General features: G+C 34.4%; 2 protein-coding genes across 2 annotated transcripts; both read left to right on the top strand.

Moving 5' to 3' along the window:
• The first annotated feature begins 1,540 nt into the window (after positions 1-1,540).
• Positions 1,541-4,214, top strand: LOC109791056 (uncharacterized). The gene is made up of 3 exons (XM_020350309.3): positions 1,541-2,163; positions 2,846-3,762; positions 3,856-4,214. Exons 1-3 carry the CDS (start codon positions 1,665-1,667, stop codon positions 3,976-3,978), a joined length of 1,539 nt encoding a protein of 512 aa, XP_020205898.1. The 5' UTR covers positions 1,541-1,664; the 3' UTR covers positions 3,979-4,214.
• Positions 4,215-5,779: 1,565 nt separating this feature from the next.
• EYA (eyes absent-like protein) lies at positions 5,780-9,439 on the top strand. Its single transcript, XM_020350305.3, has 6 exons — positions 5,780-5,936; positions 6,383-6,664; positions 6,750-6,917; positions 8,240-8,333; positions 8,404-8,610; positions 8,816-9,439. Exons 2-6 carry the CDS (start codon positions 6,419-6,421, stop codon positions 9,073-9,075), a joined length of 975 nt encoding a protein of 324 aa, XP_020205894.1. The 5' UTR covers positions 5,780-5,936; positions 6,383-6,418; the 3' UTR covers positions 9,076-9,439.
• The last annotated feature ends 15,143 nt before the right edge of the window (positions 9,440-24,582 follow it).

Genomic DNA, 24,582 nt, shown 5'->3' with positions numbered 1-24,582 from the left:
CATGAAATAATGCAATTACATGGAGTGCTATCTAATATTATTTTTAATTGAATTCCAAGATTTACCTCTTAAGTTTTATAATTTACCACTTAGATTCCATCATTCACCCCCACTTGTTATACTTTTTTTTAAACATTTTTAAATTCTTGACATTTTTAATGTTCTTTTCTAGTTCTTATTGTTAATTTTAGTAAATTAAGTGTTGACATGACAAAATAATGAAAAATCAATTAAAATAGTTAAAATAATAATAAAATATTTAAAATTAAAACAATTAATTATTTTAGGTAAATAATTTCATTAAGTAGTATAGTTATTATTTATATAAATTAATAAGTTAATTAAATACATTTATTTTTAACTTTTAATATATATGATATTATAAAAAATAATTTTTATTGATTTTAATATTATTCATACTTTTAAATTCATTAATTTACTTATAACAATATATGTTTTTAAAGTATTATAATTTACTTAAATGTTTATTATTTATTTTTAATATATTAATTTTAATATTATTTTTACATAATTAATTAATTTTGATCGATTGTAATATAATTTTTTAATATCAAATAATTTCATTTTTAAATACAAAATCAATATATCAAAAGTAAATTATAAGCATATAAATAAATTATTATTATTTAAAAGTATAATATTAAAGGTAAATTAAAAAATAAGAAGAATATTTTTTTAGAAAAATATTAAAAACAATAAAAATAACTATTCATATTATATTAAGAATTAAAATAAACTATAAAAATAAATTATATGTAACTATTTCATTTGTATAAAATAATAAATATATTATTTAATTTAATTACATATTTAGAAATATTTTAATTGTTTTATTTAAAATATTCTTTAATACATTAATCATCTTAATTCATATTTTTCATGTTTTTGGTACACTAAATTAATTAGATTTAATAATAAAGATTAAAAAATATTTAAAAAAATGTCTAAATTTTAAATATAACAAATTTTTTGTAAGAACTAATTAAAATAGAATTATATAGGTAAAAGTTTAAAACATATTCAAGTCTGAAGCAAATTATAGTGATATTTTTCTATTTAAGGAATTGATAATTTTGTTCGTTAAAGGCATTTATAACTGACGTAGCGTAATATTTCTCACATTTAATAATATTATTACTTATTTCCAACTTATATATTCCATCCGTTTTTTATAGTCGTTTGTTAATATTTTGTTATTTTTTATTGTTACTATTCTAAAATTAATGATTTATATATTTATTTTTTATTTTTATTTTTAATAATTAATGTATCTTTATTAAATAATGTATTTATTAATTTTTTAATATATTTATTTCTTTTTTAACTACTTAAAAGATATATCAAGAAAATAAGTAATAAATATTTTAAAAAATTAAAATATCAATAATTTTCTTAATTTTTATATATGATCTTAAAGATAATAAAAAAAAATGAGGGAGTATTTATCTATTCGCTTAAGACATTTTTTTTCCCAAGTATATTTCCATAATATTTTTCATCATACTAGCTCATAGACTTCACTGTTACAACCGTTGATTGTGTCGTGTCTGAACCTGAAAAAATAAAAAGCCAAATCCCGAAAGTACAAAAAGCCACACTAATCAAACTCTCTCTCCTTCTTCTTCTTCTTCACAGCGATAGCCATGAGTGAAAAAGAGCCTCTGCAAGCACCACCTTCACGTGGCTTTGTGGACACAGTACAAGAAATCACCAGAATCTATAGGTCACTGCCACGTAGACCCTCTATTGAAGAGGTGGAAGCTGCCACGTCCACTGTGGATACCCTCAACAACGAGGAACAAACCAAACTCCATGAAATCTCAATGCAACAACCACCCCATGATGTCCCTGAGGACCTCTTCTCTGTCCTGCAACAACTCAAGAAGACCATGGTTTTGTTCCACACGCACCAGCAGAGGAGAGAGGCACTTCACCTTCTTCAGCTTGAAAACATGTTTCAAACCTTCGCTGATCTCATTCAGAAGGCTTCTGAATTGGTTTCTGGAGATAACCAGAAACAGAAGCAAAACCTTCCCACAATAGATGAAGAACATGTGGTGATCACTGATGAAACTTTGGTGAAGGAAGAGGAAGAACCACACAAGGATGGTCTCCAACCAGTGAAGCCTTCCTTTTCTGCAGGTTAGTTTTTATGGGAAATAACCCAATTTCTTACTTCTTGTTGTTATTATGTTCTTTCCTCCATTGTTATTCATTGATTATGTTTAGGATTTAAAATATCTCTTAGGAAGGAAAAACAATTTATACTTCCTTAGAATTTGTTTGCCGTATGGAATATGCAAAAATGGTTTACTTTTGAACCATAGTAACCTATTCCGTTCTGTTAAAAGCTAAATTAGTTCATAGTCTCTTCTTTAATTTGAGACCTTATCAATTAGTTCTCCAGGCTAGTTAGTTGTCTTGGTAAAGTTTTTAAATTGTGATTGTTCTTTTATCATATCCTTTAAAAGATAAAACTTACATACAGAATCAGAATCATCATAGGTGTTAATCTCCGATTAAAATTGGAGTTCCACTTTAGTAACATGCATAACAAAGGATTCTATTAAATGTCAATATATATTATTGCTATAAACCTCCAATTCTGATTAGAGAATAATACCTATGAGTTCTGTGTCCAAGTTTTGTCCTGCGAGATATTATGAATATATGCAGTCGATGTGTTCAGGGTTGCATTGCGGTTGTGGTGGGAGACCAGAGACTCCAAAATCCTTGATGTTGTGGCTGAAATTGCGATCATTGACTTTTTTGAAACCTTGACTTGGTATGATGATCATCCTTGGATTTGATTTTAATTTTCTAGGTGATGGAAGCACTGAGAAGTTGAGTCTAATGAATGTGGCTACTCTTATTGAGAGTTGTGCTGGTAGTGGAGCTGCAACCCTTGAGCTTAGTGGGAAGTTGGTGGATCAGATGGAGTGGTTGCCTGTTTCAATAGGGAAATTATCTGATGTCACTGAAGTGGACATATCTGAGAACAGACTCATGGCTCTTCCAACAACCATTGGGGGTCTCAAGGCCTTGACAAAGCTTGATCTTCACTCAAACCAACTCATAAACCTTCCCCATTCATTTGGTGAATTGATAAACCTTGTTTATCTTGACCTCCATGCCAACAGATTGAGATCACTTCCTGCTACTTTTGGAAACTTGACAAACCTCATTGATCTGGACTTGAGCTCAAACGCGTTCACGGATTTACCAGAGATAATTGGGAACTTGAGCAGCTTGAAGACATTGAATGTTGAGACCAATGAGCTTGAGGAACTGCCTCACACAATTGGCAATTGCTCATCTCTATCTATGCTCAAGTTGGATTTCAATCAGCTCAAGGCCCTTCCTGAGGCACTTGGGAAGCTTGAATTGTTGGAGATTCTCACTTTGCACTATAATAGAGTTAAGAGGTTGCCTTCCACAGTGGGTAGTCTCTGCAATTTGAAGGAACTTGATGTTAGCTTTAATGAACTCGAATTTGTGCCAGAGAACCTGTGTTTTGCTACTAATTTGAAGAAATTAAACTTGGGAAAAAACTTCGCTGACCTAAGAGCCTTGCCAACATCAATTGGAAAGCTTGAAATGCTAGAGGAGTTGGATATAAGTGATGATCAAATAAAAACTCTACCCGAGTCTTTTAGGTTCTTGTCCAAGTTGAGAGTTTTTCGGGCTGATGAGACTCCCCTTGAGAGTCCACCGAGACAATTGGTCAAGTTAGGTGCTCAGGTAAACTTTTTTGAGGTGCAATGTAACTTTGGCTTGTTCCTATTCTTTCACCTTCTCTTTTTACTTAACACTTTTCTCATTGTTGTTCACCAGGAAGTTGTGCAGTATATGGCTGATTTTGTCACCAAGAGGGATGCAAAACTTGTGCCATCAAAGAAGAAAAAGAAGGGGTTTTGGTTCTGGTTTTGCTCCATGTTTTGCCCTCAGCAGAAATGATTCTTTGGCAAAATCTGTTTTAATTTATGTTTCTTCAGGCTATATATTGTTTGTACGGTGCATATGTTTGGAACATCTTGGTTTTCCTAATAACATGATCTGTAATTGTGGATTTGCATTGTAAACTAGTGTTTTTGACTTTGATCTTCTGTTAACCATGTGTAGTAGACTTTCTGCTGATCTTGTAATTTGTAACTAAAAAGAAAGATATGGTGATACCAATGCTGTTGTGTTCATGGATTTTTTGTTTTTAGTGAGGATTTGAGAATATAAAAAAATGATACTGAAGGTGATATTCTACATAATTTTTTTTATTTGTCACTTATTTTTATGATTTTTACACCCGCACATTTAAAAAAATATGTGATAAAATCAAAGAGACAGTTTTTTTGGTCCAAATTATGTGTTGAACCAATACTTTCTTTCTAGTAATTTCAGATTTCCATTGCGTTTGTGACCTGTTTATTGTGCGTGGTATGTCCTATTTCTACATCACCCAGTAGATTCATGTATATTTGCAGCTGTATTATTAAATTCATGTGTAACTAAAATCCAATTGTTGGAAACTGCTATAAGGGTGTCTTGTTTTCAACGCTTTGAATTTCATAAAAATAAGGGATAAGAATTAATATATAGCGTAAAACCTTTTCTTTCTTTAAAATTAAAAGTTATGTCTGAATCAGAAGCCAGTCATAATCCTGAATCTAATTCCAATCTTATTCGGATGTTCCCAAACACATCAGCATCTTTGGTCTGCAGATGACTATTTTTCAATTTGTAATAGAATGAAAATAGCTCTTATTATTATTAATAGAGATAATATAATGATGAGTCGTTAGCTTCAACAATGGTTGACATAGTCAAATAAAATATAAAGAGACGTTTATTGTAATGTAATTCGATGGGCTTAAACTCTGGTATTATCGTGTCAGCTATATCTTCAACGCAAAATGAAAAACTAGTCTTCAGTGACGGGAAGCATTGTGAACGTCATTACAATTTACAAATTAACAAATAAAAACATCTAGAAGGGTTAACTTCTTATAAACAAGGGACTAATCGAGTTACTCGTCTTTTAGAATCCTTCATATCACTCAAACTTTCAATGTGCCAACCATAGTGAGTTGTGTCCTCCATCAATTTCTTGTATAATTAATTTAATCTTTATTTTTCAAATTATGTATCTGTATATATTTTTCATCTTTTAACACATGTCGCATGAGGTTTATATATTAAATTAAGTAGAAAATTTCTTCATTCATTAGTTACATAATCAGAAAAATAGAATATGCATAAATCATCATTAAAATAACATTCTGTCAATCAAATTAGTTTTTATTTTTCTAAAATGAAAAATTTTAAATTTATTACTCTTAGAAAAATGCATGGTTATATCAATTGTTGTGGGTATATATATAAAAAATAGAATAAATATCTAAAAATAAATATTTTTAAGGAATATTATTCAATAAAAATATTTCAAACTATTTTTTAAAAAAATTTTAGAAATATTTTTAAATTCTTATCTCTTTCAATCTATGATTTTGTTTTTATTAATAAATAACCTTGTATCACAATATAAATTAATTATTATAAATTACAATATAATTTATATGGTGATAATATTTATTATTAAAATTAAAATTAATATATATATATATATATTTAAAATTACTTATTTTATATTTTATTTATATAAAATAAAATTTATTTTGTACATTGTACTAAAATATTACTAATAAAAAAAATGTCTAGAAGTGTTCTAGACAAAAAAAAAATATGAGGCCAGTTTACTATACTGGGCCCGAAATGTGGGCCGGTGACTGAGGCCTATGGGAAAGCAAGAGTAAAGGAGGAAACAATTGTAGTTGAGTGAGATTCTTGAATTTGATGTTCTGACTCACGCGACAATTTCATCGTCCTCCTCGTACTCATGCGCTCTGCTACCTTAACCTAAGGTTTTTTTGTGCATTCATATGTTATTTATATTTGTTTTTCTTATTCGTTTTAACAGTTATCTTGTTGATTCGAATCTTACAGGTTTTGGTTATTGTAATTGACGATATATTATGTTCATCCTACTAATTTGATTTCTGAATTCATCATAAACTCACATTCCCTCACTGTTTACGGATACTTTTTTTTTTTTTCCTTTTTAATTTCGTTCATTTTAAAATTATTCAATTAATTTCAATTGAGGTTGCAATTTTGTTCAGCAACTGAATGGGTGTGAGAAAGGTTGAACCTATTTTCATTTGTTCTAAGTCTTAATATTTTAGCTTTTTAAGTGGTAATTCGCTGAAATAATTGATGTTTTGCATCCTTGTGTGTTGAAGATGATCTCAATATGCGGTGATAAAAGTGTGTATGAACTTGTTGCAATGAATGTGATCTTTTGCTGCAGTGCACTGTGAGGTGAGTTTCTTGAGCACACGTGGGAATGGCTGCTGCATCTGGCACACCTGAGTTGGAGACTCAGACGTCTTCCGGCCAAGGTGTCCATCCCAGGTTGGATGTGTATGTGTGGGACATGGATGAGACCCTTGTCCTGCTCAACTCCTTGCTTAAATCGACTTATGCCGAGGCTTTCAACGGTCTGAAGGAGGTGCGGAAGGGGGTGGAAATTGGGAGGATGTGGGAAAATCTCATTCTACAAATATGTGATGATCATTTCTTCTATGAACAAGTAAAATTTGTGTTTTATGTTGAAATTTCCTAGGCTTTTTTTGCTTATGATGTTAGTGATTTGATGTGGGGTTTATGTGGCGCAGATTGAAAATTACAACAAACCTTTTCTTGATGCTCTGGCCCAATTTGATGATGGGAGGGACCTATCTGATTATGACTTCTACCAAGATGAATTAGATTCCCCACATGATGATGCCAACAAAAGAAAACTAGCATATAGGCATCGAGTCATTGCCCAAAAGTACTTACAGGTAAAACTTCTGGAGCATTGTTGGTATTTCTATATTCAACTTTTGAAAGTCAGTACTATAGCATGGAATCTTACTTGTTATTATTTTATTGCATATTTATTGATGCCATGCCAATTGAAGTTGATGTTTTATTGTATATTATGTGATGTATGTATCTATTGCAGTACTTTCCTTTGCATTTTCAAATGTTCATGATGGAATGGTTCAGTTATGAAGCCATAGCATTGTTTTGTTTTATGGATTTTGTCTAAAGATAATAGTTTCCACAACACAATTTCAATTATTTCTACAATAAAATAGAGTTCGATTGAGTTCACTTTTTATGCTTGTTTGATGTAGTTTGCTGTTGTCTGTAAATGTGTAATTTTAATACGTATGGCTAATGTCGACTATGTTTTTGGAAACAAGTTTTTTTTAAATCTTATGAGACTTGAATAGTCTCAAAGTACATACATGTTAAAAAGTTATAATACACAGTTTCTGGAGCATTATTAGTAGTATTACACTATCATAAAAGGTTTTGATAGGCCCTTAACACATGATATAGGAGGAGGGTAAACACGAGGGGCCCAAGGGTACCTTAGGCCGGTTGGTTTGAGAGAAAAAGGAAAAATACAATTATAGAAAAGGGTAGGAAAGAAGATAGGCTAAGGTCTTGTGTGTGTGTATGCTGGGTATATGATATTATGTGATATATTATTACCTGTTACTTTCCCAATATTCCTTTTAGTTTGTGTTTTAGGTATATAAAGGTTTGGCAATCGATAATTAAACCCGTTTTATAAATTAGTGTCTACAACAATATATTTATGTATTGTTGTAGTCTCATTTTATCTTCTATTAAAATCATAAAAATTTCAAATAATAAGACATAAGCAAGATTGATGTGTTTTGTAAATGAGTGCTTCTTTGAAGAATTGCTTGTGGATTAATGTAGAAGATGAAAGAAAAGACTCCCAATACAATTATAGACACCTGACTGCTGCACCTTTTTTGCACATAAATATTTAAATTCCTATGTTAACAGATGAATAGTTGTAAAAAGTAACAGAAACAAGCTTTCAAGACTCAGCAAATCAATGCTAATAATGTAGAACTAGATTACTGTTTTGAAACAACTTCACGAGTTTTAGTTTATTGGTGAGTGATGGTGCTTTGTTTTCTAATGACTGAAGCTTTGTAGACATCATGAAAGTGAGAATCCAAGTTAGAGACTTAGAGTTAGGGTGTAACCAAACAAGTTGTGCTGTACTTTATTTGCTAGCTTTTCCATTTTTAGCTTGACATAGGGATAAACTTGGCCTTTTCGTGTCTGGTTTCAGGGTTTAAAGAATATTTTAGATCACGAGACAATAAAACTCTGGGATGAATTGTATGATAAAACTGATGAATACACAGACAGATGGCTTTCATCAGGTATGTTTTGATGGTTTAATGATATTTTGTTGCATGACCTTTTATATCTTTCATGTTTCATATATTGTAGCACGGACCTTTTTGAAGGAGTGTTCGGCTGAAGAAGATAAAGATGCAGTTTCTTCTAATGCTTCTAATGCTTTTGCTAACACTAGCTCTAACTCAACTAATGCAAAGTATCAGCATGTAAATGTTTTAGTGACATCTGGATCGTTAATTCCCTCACTTGTGAAATGCATGCTCTTTCGTTTGGACAGCTTAATAACACATGGAAATGGTGAGTAATTTTATCTCTTCTGATTGAATGCCATGTCACATAATTGATTTTTTATGCCATCTTTTTTAAAGCTCAAAGCTCACAATCATATTAGTAATCAACCTTTTGGAAGCTTAAAAGCAGTAACCATTTTCATAACGAATAACAGAGTTTAATCCTGATCAAATCAACATAACTGTCTTTAATGATGCATGTCACATTTCAGTTTATAGCTCATGGGAAGTGGGAAAAATTCAATGTTTTCGATGGATCAAGGAGCGTTTCAACCATCCCAATGTTCGCTTTTGTGCAATTGGAGATGGATGGGAAGAGTGTGAAGCTGCAGAAATCATGAGATGGCCATTTATTAAGATTGACCCACGGCCAGGAAAACTTCACAGGTTCCCTGGTCTCACTTTGACAACAGTTAGCCACTACTTTTCTGTGGTGTATGGAAGGACAAACAATGAGAATGATGAAGAATGATGCAAGATCTTCATGTCATCTCCACTTTTCTGGGATCCCTGTCTGTACCAATAATATAAAATGAATGCAGCAGCATAACCAGCCATTGTATTGCCAAGTTTATGGATTGGTGTCATGATATGGCTATCATTCTCAGGTGCTAATTTCTTTTGAAGAAATTAGATGGAGCTATTTTTTTATGACATGCGTGATCACAACATTAAGATGTAGAAATGAATGTAAATCATGCACCACTTATGTACATAAGATGTTTCAAATTTATCTCTGTGCACCTTCTACTGGGCCATGAGCCCATTTTTTGTAGTTTCTATGCTTATTTGGCAATTATAAGGCAAATATGAAGCCACACATGGCTAACCAACCACACCTGCACTTCTTTTGCTGCACAAAAACCTCCAAAGGTCCTAAAGTTAATGGATTTTGGGCTCATCTGAATTTTGGATTTTTGCAAAATAATATACATCCATTATTGATCCACCACATATAAATCGTACAGTTACATGTTCTTCATAATGCTAATGTTTCTGGGAGTTCATTCCAGTTCTAAGTTTTGGTTGAAAATACATTGCTGATGAAGTGATGACATCAATATTTATATGCCATGGCTGGAGCTTCTAGAATACTAGCCTCGCCTTCATTTTCAAGGTTAAGTAATAAAGTTTGACATCACATTCACAAAGCTGTATCTGATGTGGCATGATCGTTAACTAAAGCTACGGGTTAAATATCCTGTTGTGATTTTCTGAGGATTGACCAAACGATTGTAAAGATTTTTTGAGGTCCTTTTCAATTTTTAAATTTCTGGGCCTAAACAATCATCTCTAAAGGTAGGTCCTCTTACGAATTAAGTTAGCCGAATAATTTGAAGCTTCATGGCTAGTGTTAAGTCCAATTTTTCCCAAAGCACGCCTAGCTGTGCATCACATCAATTAAATAGTTTGTCCTTTTGCCAAAAGTTAAGTCCTAAAATGGTATTGGCATTGTTGTATTCCTTTGGCATTGAGATGCAATATATATTGTTCTGACATTCGAGATATGCCACAAATGTACTGATTTGAATTAAGGATAAGATAATTTGATAATCGATGTAGATCAGGTTGAGACTAATCGTCACTTTGTCCATTTAATCATCTACTAATTAAGGACAAATCCCAACGTATTCATATGGCACTGTACAATTGGATAGCAGAGACACGCTCATTATCACGTTTGGCTTGGCACGGTGACATAGACACCTTTCAAAACTTCTTACAGAACATTTTCTGCATGACATATATAGGATGTTAAGGTAGCTTTTCTAGGCAAAGAAAAAGTTATTTCAAATGCAAATTAACTCCTTAAATATTTTTCCTCAATAATATTTAGCTTTTGTATTTTCACCCCTTTTGGTCATAGTCATTAATTTAGCACATTAAATAAGTGAGAAAATTGTTCTTGATCTGTCAATGTGTTGTTGTTACATGTGGAACTATTCTTAACAGAACATATCTCCAAGATTTTAATGGATTAATTTAATTTTTTAAAAAATTTTAAATGCTTTAGTGTGAAATGCTTTGTTAGGTAGATAATTTATAAAAAAAATTGATATTCAAACATTTTTGAAATTTCTCTTTCAGAATTTCAAATTTTTACTTTTTTTTTAGAGAATTTGAAATTATTTTTTTTTCTTTTTCTATCTCTCTCCTATCTTTCAAAGTTGATATAAAAATAACAATAGTTTTTTTTAAATTATTGAACATTTAAAATTATTAAATATTGTCTAATAATAATTTTTTTAAATTATTAGTTTTATAAAATTAATATTTATAAAAATTGGCTAATATTTAGTTTTATAAAATTTAATCTTAAAAAATTGGTTTTATTTATGGTGGAAATTAATTTGTTCTATCCAAACTAAGAATTTAAAATTAAAAAAATTTGAATTAATTTATCCAAACAAAATATTTTAAAAATGATAAAAATTAAAATCAAATTTATTCAAATTTTAAAAATTTCAAATTCTTTGAATTTCTAAAATTCTCCATTCAAGCACACTATTAAAAGAATTATATTAGAATCTGCTTGGAAAAACTTCTCCAAAAACACTTTAAAAAATAAATTTAAAATAACTTTCCTTATAAGTTAAAAGTAACTTATGCATAAATTAAAAATAGGATTTTAAAGAAACCAATATGATATAATGTCAATAAATTAGCTTACATGTAAATTAATTTTAGCTTATAAAAATTATTTTATTTCTTTTTCTTATTTTTTTCTGTTTCGGAATTTACTTAAAACAAGTCCTTTGAAAAAAATTTATTGGAATGCTATCTCAATTTGCAAGAGAGGAAATAACTTATTTTGCAAGACAGATTAATATTTTTAGATTTATCATTATTATGGGGTAGATAATATAACACATGCTATATAATAAATGATAGTGGATTTTGTTTGGGAGCAAAAGAAGATATATGGTGGCTTCATTCTTCAACTGGTGAAGGGGTCCCATTGCAGCATTACCTCCCAATCAAAGGCATGACGGGTGAAGTCGTCATTACTAATTATGACATCATATACAAATAGGATACTTAAAATACCAATCCCTATTTTTGGTTACAAAAATAATTTTACTTTTACGTTTGTACCGTATTTAATTAAATAGAGTTCGCAATTCTATTCTCTTCTCCATTGTCCACAAAAATAATAAGAAGTTTGTTCTCTAGAATCATTTGGATTTGGAAAGTATCTTCAATTTCTTATCTATTTATTTGTTGATAATTCTAAACACGTGTTGTGCTGTACCAAAAATGATTCATAAAGCCCCAATAAATTATTTCGTTTCAAATGTTAATTTATTTCCCTATAAAGTTTTATATGGTCGTTTTTATTGTCTTTTATAGTTTGTATTAGAACAAAACTTAGATAATGTTATTTATATATTATATTTATCATGGTTAAATTAATTAAGTACTTTTTATTTTGGCTTAAATATGTTTAAACAATCTCGAATTAGATCGATTTTTAGTTTATTACTTTTTAATTTTTTTTTGCTTAAATTATCTGACTAATATTTTTTTTTTCAAATTAGTATCTGACGTTAGTTTCCTCTATTAAATGATTACGTGGGAAACGGACTGCCACGTCATCGCCCAACATTGTATGCTATATCAGCACACAATGACAACCTCATTTTTCACGTAAATTGCCACGTCAGATTTGTAAATTTTTTAAAAAATTAGTTTCGCGCATTTGTTGGAAATTTATGAACTTAGAAACCCATTCTCTCATTCATCTTCAACCTTCAGGAACTCACAAAATCATGTTTGAAAATTATTCCTTTTTGATTTTGAAAATATTGAAGTTGTAATTCGTTTTGATTTTCGTTTTCATTCTCCTTTTTCGTGAAGCTGCTCCATTTTTGTGTTTCTTCAATTTGGAAACGCGCATTGTACGTGGTTGTTTGTTCCTTAGGTTAGAAGTTTGAAGCACTGTTCTTCAATGACCATTTGTGGAGGTAAAATTTTGTAGCCATAAATAGAGGTAGTTGTTGTCATTGTTGAAGCACTGTCAAAGTTGTTCTGGACGAAGCCCCTTTCCATTCTCCGTCTGTGTTGAAGGTAAGTGGTTGGTTATGTTATTAGGGTTTACAATTTGATAGCCTTTAACTGTTCTGTTGCTAAGATTTTTTTGACTCAAAGATTTGGTTTATTTGCAGTTGTGTTAATGGGTTTCAATTTAAAACTTTATCACGGGAGTCGTTTTGAGTTAGACTTCGTGATGCATTATGTTGGAGGCAGCGAGCCAGTGCATGTGAAGAATATGGATATGGATAGGTGGTCCTATTTTGAAGCCGTGAGAATTATAAAAGAAGACTTGGCATATGGAGAGCATTCTGTTAGGCTGTGGTGGAAATTTGGTCCTTCTGATTTCAAAGAGATTAATTGTGATAATGTTGCATTAGACATGACAAACTTTGCAATTACTAACAATGTGGAAGTGGAAATGTTTGTCGTTTGTGATGGTGGCAATGAAGGTGTTGTTGGGGACAATTTCTGTAACAGTGATGATGACTCTGTGAGGGATGTTCGGTTGGATGATTTAGAGGAGGAGAGGGCTGCTGGATTAGATGATGAATTTGATATAGAAGTTCCTCAATTTGGTCGAGTCAAACATACTTTAACATATGTGTTGTCACTATCTTTAACCCAAAGAAAAAAATTGCAACAGTTAGGCTCCTGCAACAAAAAATTTAAACAAAATTGTTATAAACAAAGGAAAATCCTAAACCCTAATCCAATAGATGCCATTTACAAAGCACAAAATTAAAACTAACTTACGTTCCAATTACGACATCTCCAAAACCTTTTACCAGGATTATCTTTGCTGTGGGATGTCAAAATGATAGCGGGTTTCTTACATTTACAATTGATGGGTGGTTCTGTAGAAGACGAGAACGATGAACCACAGAAGGAACTCATTTGATGAAGACAAATCCAAACCCAACTTTAGTCAACGACGAAGACAAACGAAAAACAACCCTAACCCCTTCTCTCCTTCTTCTCTTTCTTTCACGGTTCTTCTTCTTCACCGACGAGAAAGTTCTTCTTCTTCTTTTAGGGTTTTTTCAATTTGTTGTCAAACCCCTCTTTCAGTTTCTTATTAAGTCTCAAACGTGGAGAGTGAGGTAGCTATTGTTTGCTGACATGGCATACAACGTTAGACGATGACGTGGCAGTCCGTTTGCCACGTCATCATTTAACAGAGGAAACTAACGTCAGGTACTAATTTGAAAAAAAAATATTAGTCAGGTAATTTAAACAAATTTTTTTTTAAAAGTAGTAATCTAAAAATCGACCTAATTCGAGGTAGTTTAAATATATTTAAACCTCTAATTTTATTAGATTTTTAATTAATTTCTTATAGTTTAAAATCTTTTAATTAAATATTTATAATTTTAAATATTTTAGCGATGTCCTTAAAAGTTAACGTTGTTAAACTTCTATTAAATATTACTAATATTTTTTGTCATGATTTAATTAATGTTAAGTATTTATAATTTTACCACTACAACAAAATTTATTTTTACCTATAATTATTTAACCGCAATAAATTAATTACCTTTATTTTATTATTTAATAAAAGTAATAATGACTAATATATAATGGTCACTAAAAATATATTTATATTATACCAAAATTTATTATTAGCAATAATTATTTATTAAGAAAAACTTTAGTCCTACATCGACTAAAAATAAGATAAATAAAGAGTATATAAATGGATAATAACTCTCACCTTACAAGTTTGTTATGTAGGGTTGAGTTAAACCAATAACTTACTATTCTAAGGTAATATGAGATTACTCACTATTATCAAACTTAATAGCCCTTAAACTTAAGGGGACCGACTATTGATAAGATAATTAAAAAAAATAAGGAAATTATATATATATATATATATATATATATATATATATATATATATATATATATATATATATATAAGTAGAAGACAACATTCATCTTACAAGTCCCACATCGACTAGAGATAAAATAATTAAAGAGTATTTGTACTCATCTTACAAGTGGCTAATGTGGAAATGTCGATAAAAAATTTTGTAACACTTTTTATTGCTACTAAAAGTCTATTTTGTTGTAATGTACTAATTTTATATTAAGTTCTTAGAGTTTTTTTTTTTCCTTTTACAGAAGTTCTTCTAGTTTAAAAACTTTTTATAAAATATTGTGAAATTAAAATTTTAGAACTAAGTCATATATAAGTTAATACCATCAAACTTCTATTAAATATTACTAATATTTTGAATTAATAATGTCATGAGGGATACATTTCCGTGTTTATTAAGTTCTTATAGTTTTTAAAATACTAGTTATAACGACCCGCCTGGCTGCTACACACAGCTCAATACCATAACACCACACAAAAAGAACATACGTATATCCAAATAAAATATATACAATATGTCTAATCTGGGGCCTAAATAAATCCGAGTAAAAATACAGCCCAAAGTAGTCAAACTAGTGGCTAAAAACAACAACACATCAAAAGAACAGCTCCATCTACCAACTGCAGACCTGCCTCTCGACACCAACCTAACCTTGCTCTACTCCCATACAAAGTATGATCATCGCAGTCTAAACCACATGGAAACAACAAAAGGGTAAGCTAGTGAAAAGAATTCAACATATACACATATAATTTCAAGAATTATAATCAGCTACAACTACTAGCATATCAACCAGTTTAGCAACATCAGCGTATAATATATCACAACATACATCTCACATCATTCAACAATAAAAGCAGTAAACACACAATGCGTCGTCATGCATATCAGCTCGGAGATCTCCTACAACAGCTCAGCCTTACGACCTATAATAGCTCAGCCTTATGGCCTACAACAGCTTAGCCTTACGGCCTACAACAACTCAGCCTTACGACCTACAACAGCTAAGCCTTACGGCCTACAACAGCTCAACCTTACAGCCTATAACAACTCAGCCTTACGGCCTACAATAGCTTATATCAACATGCAACACAACACAGCAATTCAGCATATATCGGCATATAGCACAGCTCAACAATACACAGCACGACATAAACAACCCACAGCACAGCTATATTATAATTCAGCATTATTATCTAACAGCACAACCATACTCAACAACTACAGCTCAGCTCAGCATAATACAACATTTATCAGCATATAATAGCATATAATATAGCATCACACCCGCGCCCGGCGCAGTCATGGTCGTGCCCGGCGTGGCCCAACAAGTGAGTATCAGGGCTTAAACGCGCCCGGCGTAATACCAATTGCACCTGGCGTGCTAGGAGGCAGAGACCTCAAAAGGTCTCACACGCTTGGCGTGCCAAAACCCGCGCTCGACGCAGGAAAGGAAGAGACCTCCTCAAGGTCACATGCTTGGCGCAATACCAATTGCGCTCGGTGCCACCTCTAGCAGAGACTCCCAAAGAGTCTCCACGCTCAGCGAGACATAGTCACGCCCGGTGCCACACTAGAAACCCACAAACCTTTGCTACTCACTGATATCGCGCCCGGCGTGGGCCATCTAGAGGCTCCCATTCTCAAGCTCGCCCGACGCACACAACCTTGCGCCCGGCGAGCTTGTCCAACGGAGCCCTCTAGTGGTCACGCGCCCGGTGCGAAGAACTGCGCCTAGCGTGATACCCAGCAACAACTCACCAAGTTCAAAAATTTCTTCTAAATCCTACAAAAATCAACATTTCCAACACATGCAAACCATGCAAATTGTCACATTTTCACCAAACAGCTCAAAAATACAATCTTTTTCAACATGCAACCGCAAACAAGGAAAATCCCCAAATTTCTTCAAAAACCCCGAAAACCCCAAAAATCCATTTTTCATCAAACTTAGCCCTCAATCCGCAAGGAATCAGCCAACAAGTGAGTCCCAAGCTCACTCTCAAACAACCAACATAAAATAAAGCTAACTTCCGTTACCTCGGTATAAAGAATCCGAGCTCCGGGAAGAAGAACAACGAGAGAAGAGATGGAGAAGAGAAAGCTTGAGAAAAAGAGAGCTCCACACGGCTTAGCTAGCTCCTTCTAAACTTGATCAGCACCTAAGCTCACCAAAAGAGATCAGCAAGTGAGTAGGAAGAATTTGAAGAATAAAGAGTGAATGAGAGGGTGGGAATGAAAGTGAGTGAGAGTTGAAAGGGAGAGATGAGAGATGCGGGTCTCACAACCTCCACAACAACAGGAATTTTCGTCCCCGAAAACAGACTTACTTGGGAAAAGAAAAGGATACCGCTCCCTGCACTGCTGCTCAACTTCCCAAGTAGCCTCACCAGTAGCTGCATCCCACAACACCTTCACCAGAGCGATGGACTTGCCCCTCAGCTCCTTCAGCTTATGATCAACCACAGCTACCGGCGACTTCTCAAAATTCAAATTCTCCTTCACCCGCACATCATCCAGCTCCACCACATGACTAGGGTCATGAACATACTTCCTCAGCTGGGATACATAAAATACATCGTGTAGGTTTGAAAGAGACAGTGGAAAAGCCAACCGATAAGCAACCGGACCCACACGTTGTATGATCTGATAGGGACCAACAAATCTCGGTGTCAAGTTCCTAGCCTTTAGTGCTCTACCCACTCTAGAGGTCGGGGTCACCTTCAGAAACACATGTTCCCCTTCAGCAAACTCCAAAGGCTTTCGCCTCTTGTCAACATAGGATTTCTGCCTACTCTGAGCAGTCTTCATCCTCTCCTGAATCAGCTTCACCTTCTCAATACTCTGTAGGATTAGCTCCGGTCCCACCACTACTAACTCACCATCTTGATACTAGCACAAAGGAGTCCTACATCTCCTGCCATACAAGGCTTCGAATGACATCATCCCAATACTAGCATGAAAACTATTATTGTACGTGAACTCAATCAGCGGTAGGACTTTGTTGAGATTTCCGTTGAAACACTTTTGTTAATATTTGTAAATTCGTTTAATTCTATCAACGGTCTCAAACACGGCAAGTATACCGGTCGTTCAAGTAGTAAAAATATCGTATCCACAGGGATTAGAAGGTAAAATAAGCATTTATTGACTATTCGTGACTAAAAAAATAATTCCAATTTCATAATTTGTCATGTGAATTCAAGGTTAAGACTATTGGAATGAAAGCTGTAAATAAATATTGGTTTGTGAGTGGAAAGGGTAGAAATGATTTTATGGTTTTGTGAGATTGTGGGGTCAGATTTCACCAAACGTCAAACTAATGAATCCTTAATCTCTTGTTAAATTCATTGCTTAGTCAATCCATAAGTTTACTCAAACCTAATCCCTTAGAGAAAGAGCCTAGGTGCGGATATTGAATATCAATCCCTTGAGTACCCAATATCTACACCTGCATTACGGGCTAGGGTTTAAGACTACTAATGGGTCAAGCTCTATCCCTAGATACAATCACCACTAGGCATTTGTTTCAGAGCTAGTTTCAAGGGTTATTTTCCAATACCCATGGAACCTTAAATCATGCAAAGGGTGATCAATCCAAAGCAAGCATTAAGAATAGAAACAAACACAACAAAGAATAAAACAACATGTATATATATCATTAAAATCGTAAAGATTACAATAGAGTACGTTGGTTACATCTAACCCCACAAAATGGGTGAAACCACTCAACAAAGAGGGCAAATACAAAATAGAGATGAAAGGAGGATGAAGAACCGAAGGAAAGATCCGCAAACGGACGATCCCAAGCCCTGGGAATCCCTTCCGCAGCTCCTGGAGGCGCCCAATGTGAGAATGGAGAGAAAGATCCCCGAAAATGGCTTCAAATATGAGCCTGGGAGATCAGATTAGGGTTCCGCGCCCGGCGCACAATTCTTCGCGCCCGGCGCAAGTTCTTTCAGAGAAGTCAAGCACTCTCTGTCTCAACACAAGCCCGGCGCAATTCCTTTTGCGCCCGGCTTAATTCCTTTTGCGCCCGGCTTAATTCCTTTTGCGCCCGGCGCAATATACTGGCAGAGATGAAATACTCTGTTTTTGTCATGCCCAGCGCGGGTTATATTGAGCCCGACGCAGAACCTCTTCTCTGCTCCTTAGCTTCTTAGGTTTCCAATCCTAAGAGTCTTCAACTTTCCACTCTTCCTCAATACCTGCACAAAAAATGAGGTGGATTAAGGTATTGTTAGATGAATTTGGGTTAGTTATATCTGCACATAAAATGAACCAAAAAGAGAACAATTATATTGCAATGGTTCAAAGGATGAGTGGAATTTGTTCAATAAGTCTCATTCAAAAAGAGGTAAAATTGAGACTTAACAACTCCCCCAAACTTAGAACCTTGCTTGTCCTCAAGCAAAAGGTCATTAATCTAGCAGATAACAAGCAGTGCAAGTGTGTCAAATTCTACATCCCAGTTCACTTGTATTTTCTTTTCGCAAGCATGAACCTAAGATGGATCTCCAGTCACAATTATTGCAAAAGAACATGACAAGGTGCAAACAAAGGTTTCAAAAGAGATCAAAGAGCTGAGAAGAGTAATGATTATCTGTGTATACATCCTCACTAGGAAAGTGTTTCTCTCTATGCATACTAGTGTATCAGGGCGAGTGTTTCTCTCTAGTCTACCACTCCTGCCACATGATTTAACTTTGCTCTTCGTTTCCAAATGAAACCAGTGGTGAAACTAATGCAGGCACTTATCACAAGGTCTTTATTAGGGCAACTGGTTCAAGCAGGGTCAAGCAATAGCAGTCTTATGGTTTTTCAAGAATTGAAGGTGCTATAGCTTAAGAGAGCAATTGAGATTTCTACAATGATATCCCTCTCCATACCCCATTACACATTTTGGCACATGCCCTTTACCGGATCCAAGCCATTAGCCTTTATGTGATGCATATTTACACTTTTGCACCTTAATATTTTTGCTTTTGTTTTGCTTTTTTTTTATTTTTATTTTGAATGGCTGACCACATATTTTCTTCTTCCCAAAATTCCTCACCTAACAACTCCCCCAAACTTGTTTGATGTCATCAATTTGCTCTCTTAACCAAAGCAAAGGTTATGGTTAAATTTTCTATGGTTTGGGATAAGTGGAAGGTGTGGTGTTTAGGCTTATGAAGGTATGGGTCAAGTGAAAAGTGGGGATGGCTTTTTGGCTTAGAAGGTTAACAAAATATGGAAATATAAATGCCTTGATCATATAAATGCACAACATAAGCAAACCACCAGGAAAACTCAAGCAAAGTCTATCATGCAACTTAAGTGTAGTTTACTCATTGGTGTTTGGGCTCAAACCTCACCCGGCTATGCATCCACAAACTGTCAAACTCAGCTCAGTTCTATGATCAACATTGAAACCCGTATGCAACTAGTCATGAACTAAAGATCTAATGTGACTTGAAAATGTCTAGGGTACATGCACCATAACATCAAGCAAACTACAATCCAGAATTGACCACAAGCAACGCAAGTATCAACAAGATTAAAACCTGTGCTAAAGCAGAATATTCACAAAAAGAACCAACAGTGTAATCACCAAAAGAGATAGATATAAAAATAGTTAAAATACTGAAAATAAAAGACAGAAAAATAAATTGCAATAGACAAAGGTAAACTAAGGTAGGCTCCCTATACTTCCCTCTATGGGGTCTGGTCATCATCATCTTTAGGGGCTGCTCCACCATCAACGACTCCGTCTGCATCAGCAGCTCCACTCCCCCAAACTTAGGAGCCTGGTCCCCAGGCCAACCAGTATATGCCTGAAAGTCCTAGAAACCAAGAGTGGTCGCGGAGTATAAGCATGAAAAAGAATGGTGAGCACAAAAATGTATACACAGTGATGACCAAGCAACTATAACACAATGGAGAATATCCTTAGACCAAAATTAAGCACAAAATGCATGTACACGGAAATGGACTAAGACAATGCAACACAAACAGAACACAAAGAAACATGAATGAAAAATAGTTAAATACAAGGTATCAGGAATGTTTTGTGCCGGGCGCAGAACAGATGCGCCGGGCTTCATATCAGTAAAACTGAACGAGGTCCAAAAACTGATATCGCGCCGGGCATGTGTTAAACGCGCCCGGCGTGGTGGTTCCAGAGACCAAAAATTGAGTACTAGGCCGGGCGCAAAAGAGTCACGCTCGGCGCGTAGTCACTTTAAAAGGTCAATTTGCCCAGGTTTTAAATTAGGATCAGGCCTTATTTCCACCTAGACACAGAATTGCCTCATTCCTCACATTCCAAACAAAATGTACCCTATATTTACCCATTCAAACATGATTCTAACAACTAACACATAACACAAACAACATATACCACAAAACATATAACACAAAACACAACACATAATACAAAACAACACTTATAACACAGAACAACATGCAACAAAAATCTAAAACACAGTTCAGATCTCTGGGTTGCCTCCCAGGAAGCGCTTGTTTACTGTCCCGAGCCTGACGGTGACCAACTTGAAGTGCTCTGATTCTCCTTCTCCTCTTGTTGCTCTTGTTCCCCTTTGCCCTGTGTTCAACCTCATGATTGCTCAACAACGGCTCAGAAGGATTGGTCATTCTAATTTGAACAGTACCTTGCATACAATAGAAAGCTGAAGACTAGAGCGCACAGGTTAGCTTCAACAATTCATTACCAACATACAAATAAAAATAACAATAAAAACAAAGAATAAGTCACAAATAGCTACAAATACTAAATCGCCATTCTAATCCCCGGCAACGGCGCCAAAAACTTGTTGAGATTTCCGTTGAAACACTTTTGTTAATATTTGTAAATTCGTTTAATTCTATCAACGGTCTCAAACACGGCAAGTATACCGGCCGTTCAAGTAGTAAAAATATCGTATCCACAGGGATTAGAAGGTAAAATAAGCATTTATTGACTATTCGTGACTAAAAAATAATTCCAATTTCATAATTTGTCATGTGAATTCAAGGTTAAGACTATTGGAATGAAAGCTGTAAATAAATATTGGTTTGTGAGTGGAAAGGGTAGAAATGATTTTATGGTTTTGTGAGATTGTGGGGTCAGATTTCACCAAACGTCAAACTAATGAATCCTTAATCTCTTGTTAAATTCATTGCTTAGTCAATCCATAAGTTTACTCAAACCTAATCCCTTAGAGAAAGAGCCTAGGTGCGGATATTGAATATCAATCCCTTGAGTACCCAATATCTACACCTGCATTACGGGCTAGGGTTTAAGACTACTAATGGGTCAAGCTCTATCCCTAGATACAATCACCACTAGGCATTTGTTTCAGAGCTAGTTTCAAGGGTTATTTTCCAATACCCATGGAACCTTAAATCATGCAAAGGGTGATTGTTAAGTCTCAATTTTACCTCTTTTTGGATGAGACTTATTGAACAAATTTCACTCATCATTTGAACCATTGCAATATAATTGTTCTCTTTTTGGTTCATTTTGTGTGCAGATATAACTAACCCAAATTCAGCTAACAATACCTTAATACACCTCATTTTTTGTGCAGGTATTGAGCTAGTGACTTGAGGATTGAAGACTCTTAGGATTGGAAACCTAAGAAGCTAAGGAGCAGAGAAGAGGTTCTGCGCCGGGCTCAATATAACCCGCGCTGGGCGTGACAAAAACAGAGTATTTCATCTCTGCCAGTTATATTGAGCCGGGCGCAAAAGGAATTAAGCCGGGCGCAAAAGGAATTGCGCTGGGCTTGTGTTGAGACAGAGAGTGCTTGACTTCTCTGGAAGAACTTGCGCCGGGCGCGAAGAATTGTGCGCCGGGCGCGGAACCCTAATCTGATCTCCCAGGCTCGTATTTGAAGCCATTTTCGGGGATCTTTCTCTCCATTCTCACATTGGGCGCGTTTTGGGAGCTGTGGAAGGGATTCCCGGAGCTTGGAGTCGTTCGTGTGTGGGTCTTTCCTTCGGTTCTTCATTTCTCCCTTCATCTCTATTTTATATTTACCCTCTTTGTTGAGTGGTTTCACCCATTTTTGTGGGGTTAGATGTAACCAACGAATTCTATTGTAATCCTTACGGTTTTTATGATATATATACATGTTGTTTCATTCATTGTTGTTTATGTTTCTATTCTTAATGCTTGCTTTGGATTTAATCTCATTGCATGATATAGGTTCCATTGGGTATTGGAAAATAACCCTTGAAACTAGCTCTGAAACAAATGCCTAGTGGGAAATGTATCTAGGAATGGAGCTTAGCCCATTAGTAGTCTTAAACCCTAGCCCGTAATGCGGATGTAGATATTGGGTACTCAAGGGATTGATATTCAGTATCCACATCTAGGCTCTTGCTCTAAGGGATTAGGTTTGAGTAAACTATTGGGTTGACTAAGCAATGAATTTAACAAGAGATTAAGGATTCATTAGTTTGATGTTTGGTGAAATCTGACCCCACAATCTCACAAAACCATAAAATCATTTCTACCCTTTCCACTCACAAACCAATATTTATTTACAGCTTTCATTCCAATAGTCTTAACCTTGAATTCACATGACAAATTATGAAATTGGAATTATTTTTTAGTCACGAATAGTCAATAAATGCTTATTTTACCTTCTAATCCCTGTGGATACGATATTTTTACTACTTGAACGGCCGGTATACTTGCCGTGTTTGAGACCGTTGATAGAATTAAACGAAATTTCAATTATAACAAAAGTACTTCAACGGAAATCTCAACAAGTTTTTGGCGCCGTTGCCGGGGATTAGAATGGCGATTTAGCATTTATAGCTATTTGTGATTTAATCCTTTATTGTTTTTGTTATTTTTTGTTAGCAATGAATTGATGAAGATAACTTGTGTACTCTAGTCTTCAGCTTTCTCTTGTATGCAAGGTACTGTTCAAATTAGAATGACCAATCCTTCTGAGCCTTTGTTGAGCAATCATGAGGTTGAACACAGGGCAAAGGGGAACAAGAACAACAGGAGGAGAAGGAGAATCAGAGTACTTCAAGTTGGTCACCGTCAGGCTCGGGACAGTAAACAAGCGCTTCCTGGGAGGCAACCCAGAGATCTGAACTGTGTTTTAGATTTTTGTTGCATGTTGTTCTGTGTTATAAGTGTTGTTTTGTATTATGTGTTGTGTTTTGTGTTATATGTTTTGTGGTATATGTTGTTTGTGTTATGTGTTAGTTGTTAGAATCATGTTTGAATGGGTAAATATAGGGTACATTTTGTTTGGAATGTGAGGAATGAGGCAATTCTGTGTCTAGGTGGAAATAAGGCCTGATCCTAATTTAAAACCTGGGCAAATTGACCTTTTAAAGTGACTACGCGCCGGGCGTGACTCTTTTGCGCCCGGCCTAATACTCAATTTTTGGTCTCTGGAACCACCATGCCGGGCGCGTTTAACGCACGCCCGGCGCGATATCAGATTTTGAAACCTCGTTGATTTTTACTGATATTAAGCCCGGCGCATCTGTGTTAAGCCCGGCGCACCACACCCCTGACACCCAATATTTATCTGTTTTCAATCATGTTTCTTTATGTTCTGTTGTATGTTGTATGTTTGTGTGCTTTATGTTGCATTATTATCGTCCAATTCCGTGTGCATGCATGTTGTGCTTAATTTTGGTCTAAGGATATTCTCCATTTTTTGCTATATTTGCTTGGTCATCAATGTGTATAATTTTTGTGCTCACCATGTTCTTTCATGATTATACTCCGCAATCACTTCTGGTTACCAGAACTTTCAGGCATATACTGGTTGGCCTGGGGACCAGGCTCCTAAGTTTGGGGGAGTGGAGCTGCTGATGCTGATGGAGTTGATGATGGTAGAGCAGCTCTTGGAGATGATGATGACCAGACCCCATAGATGGAAGCAGATGGAGTTTACCTTAGTTTACCTTTGTCTATTGCAATTTATTCTTCTGTCTTTTATTTTCAGTATTTAACTATTTTTATATATAGTCTTTTTGATGATTACTTTGTTGGTTCTTTTGTGAATAGTCTGCCTTAGCATGGTTTTTAATCTTGTTGATACTTG

The sequence above is a fragment of the Cajanus cajan genome, chromosome 5 (assembly GCF_000230855.2).
Source record: "Cajanus cajan strain Asha chromosome 5, NIPB_CcT2T_4, whole genome shotgun sequence".
NCBI classification, from domain to species: Eukaryota; Viridiplantae; Streptophyta; class Magnoliopsida; order Fabales; family Fabaceae; genus Cajanus; species Cajanus cajan.
This window is presented reverse-complemented; position numbering and strand designations above follow the sequence as displayed.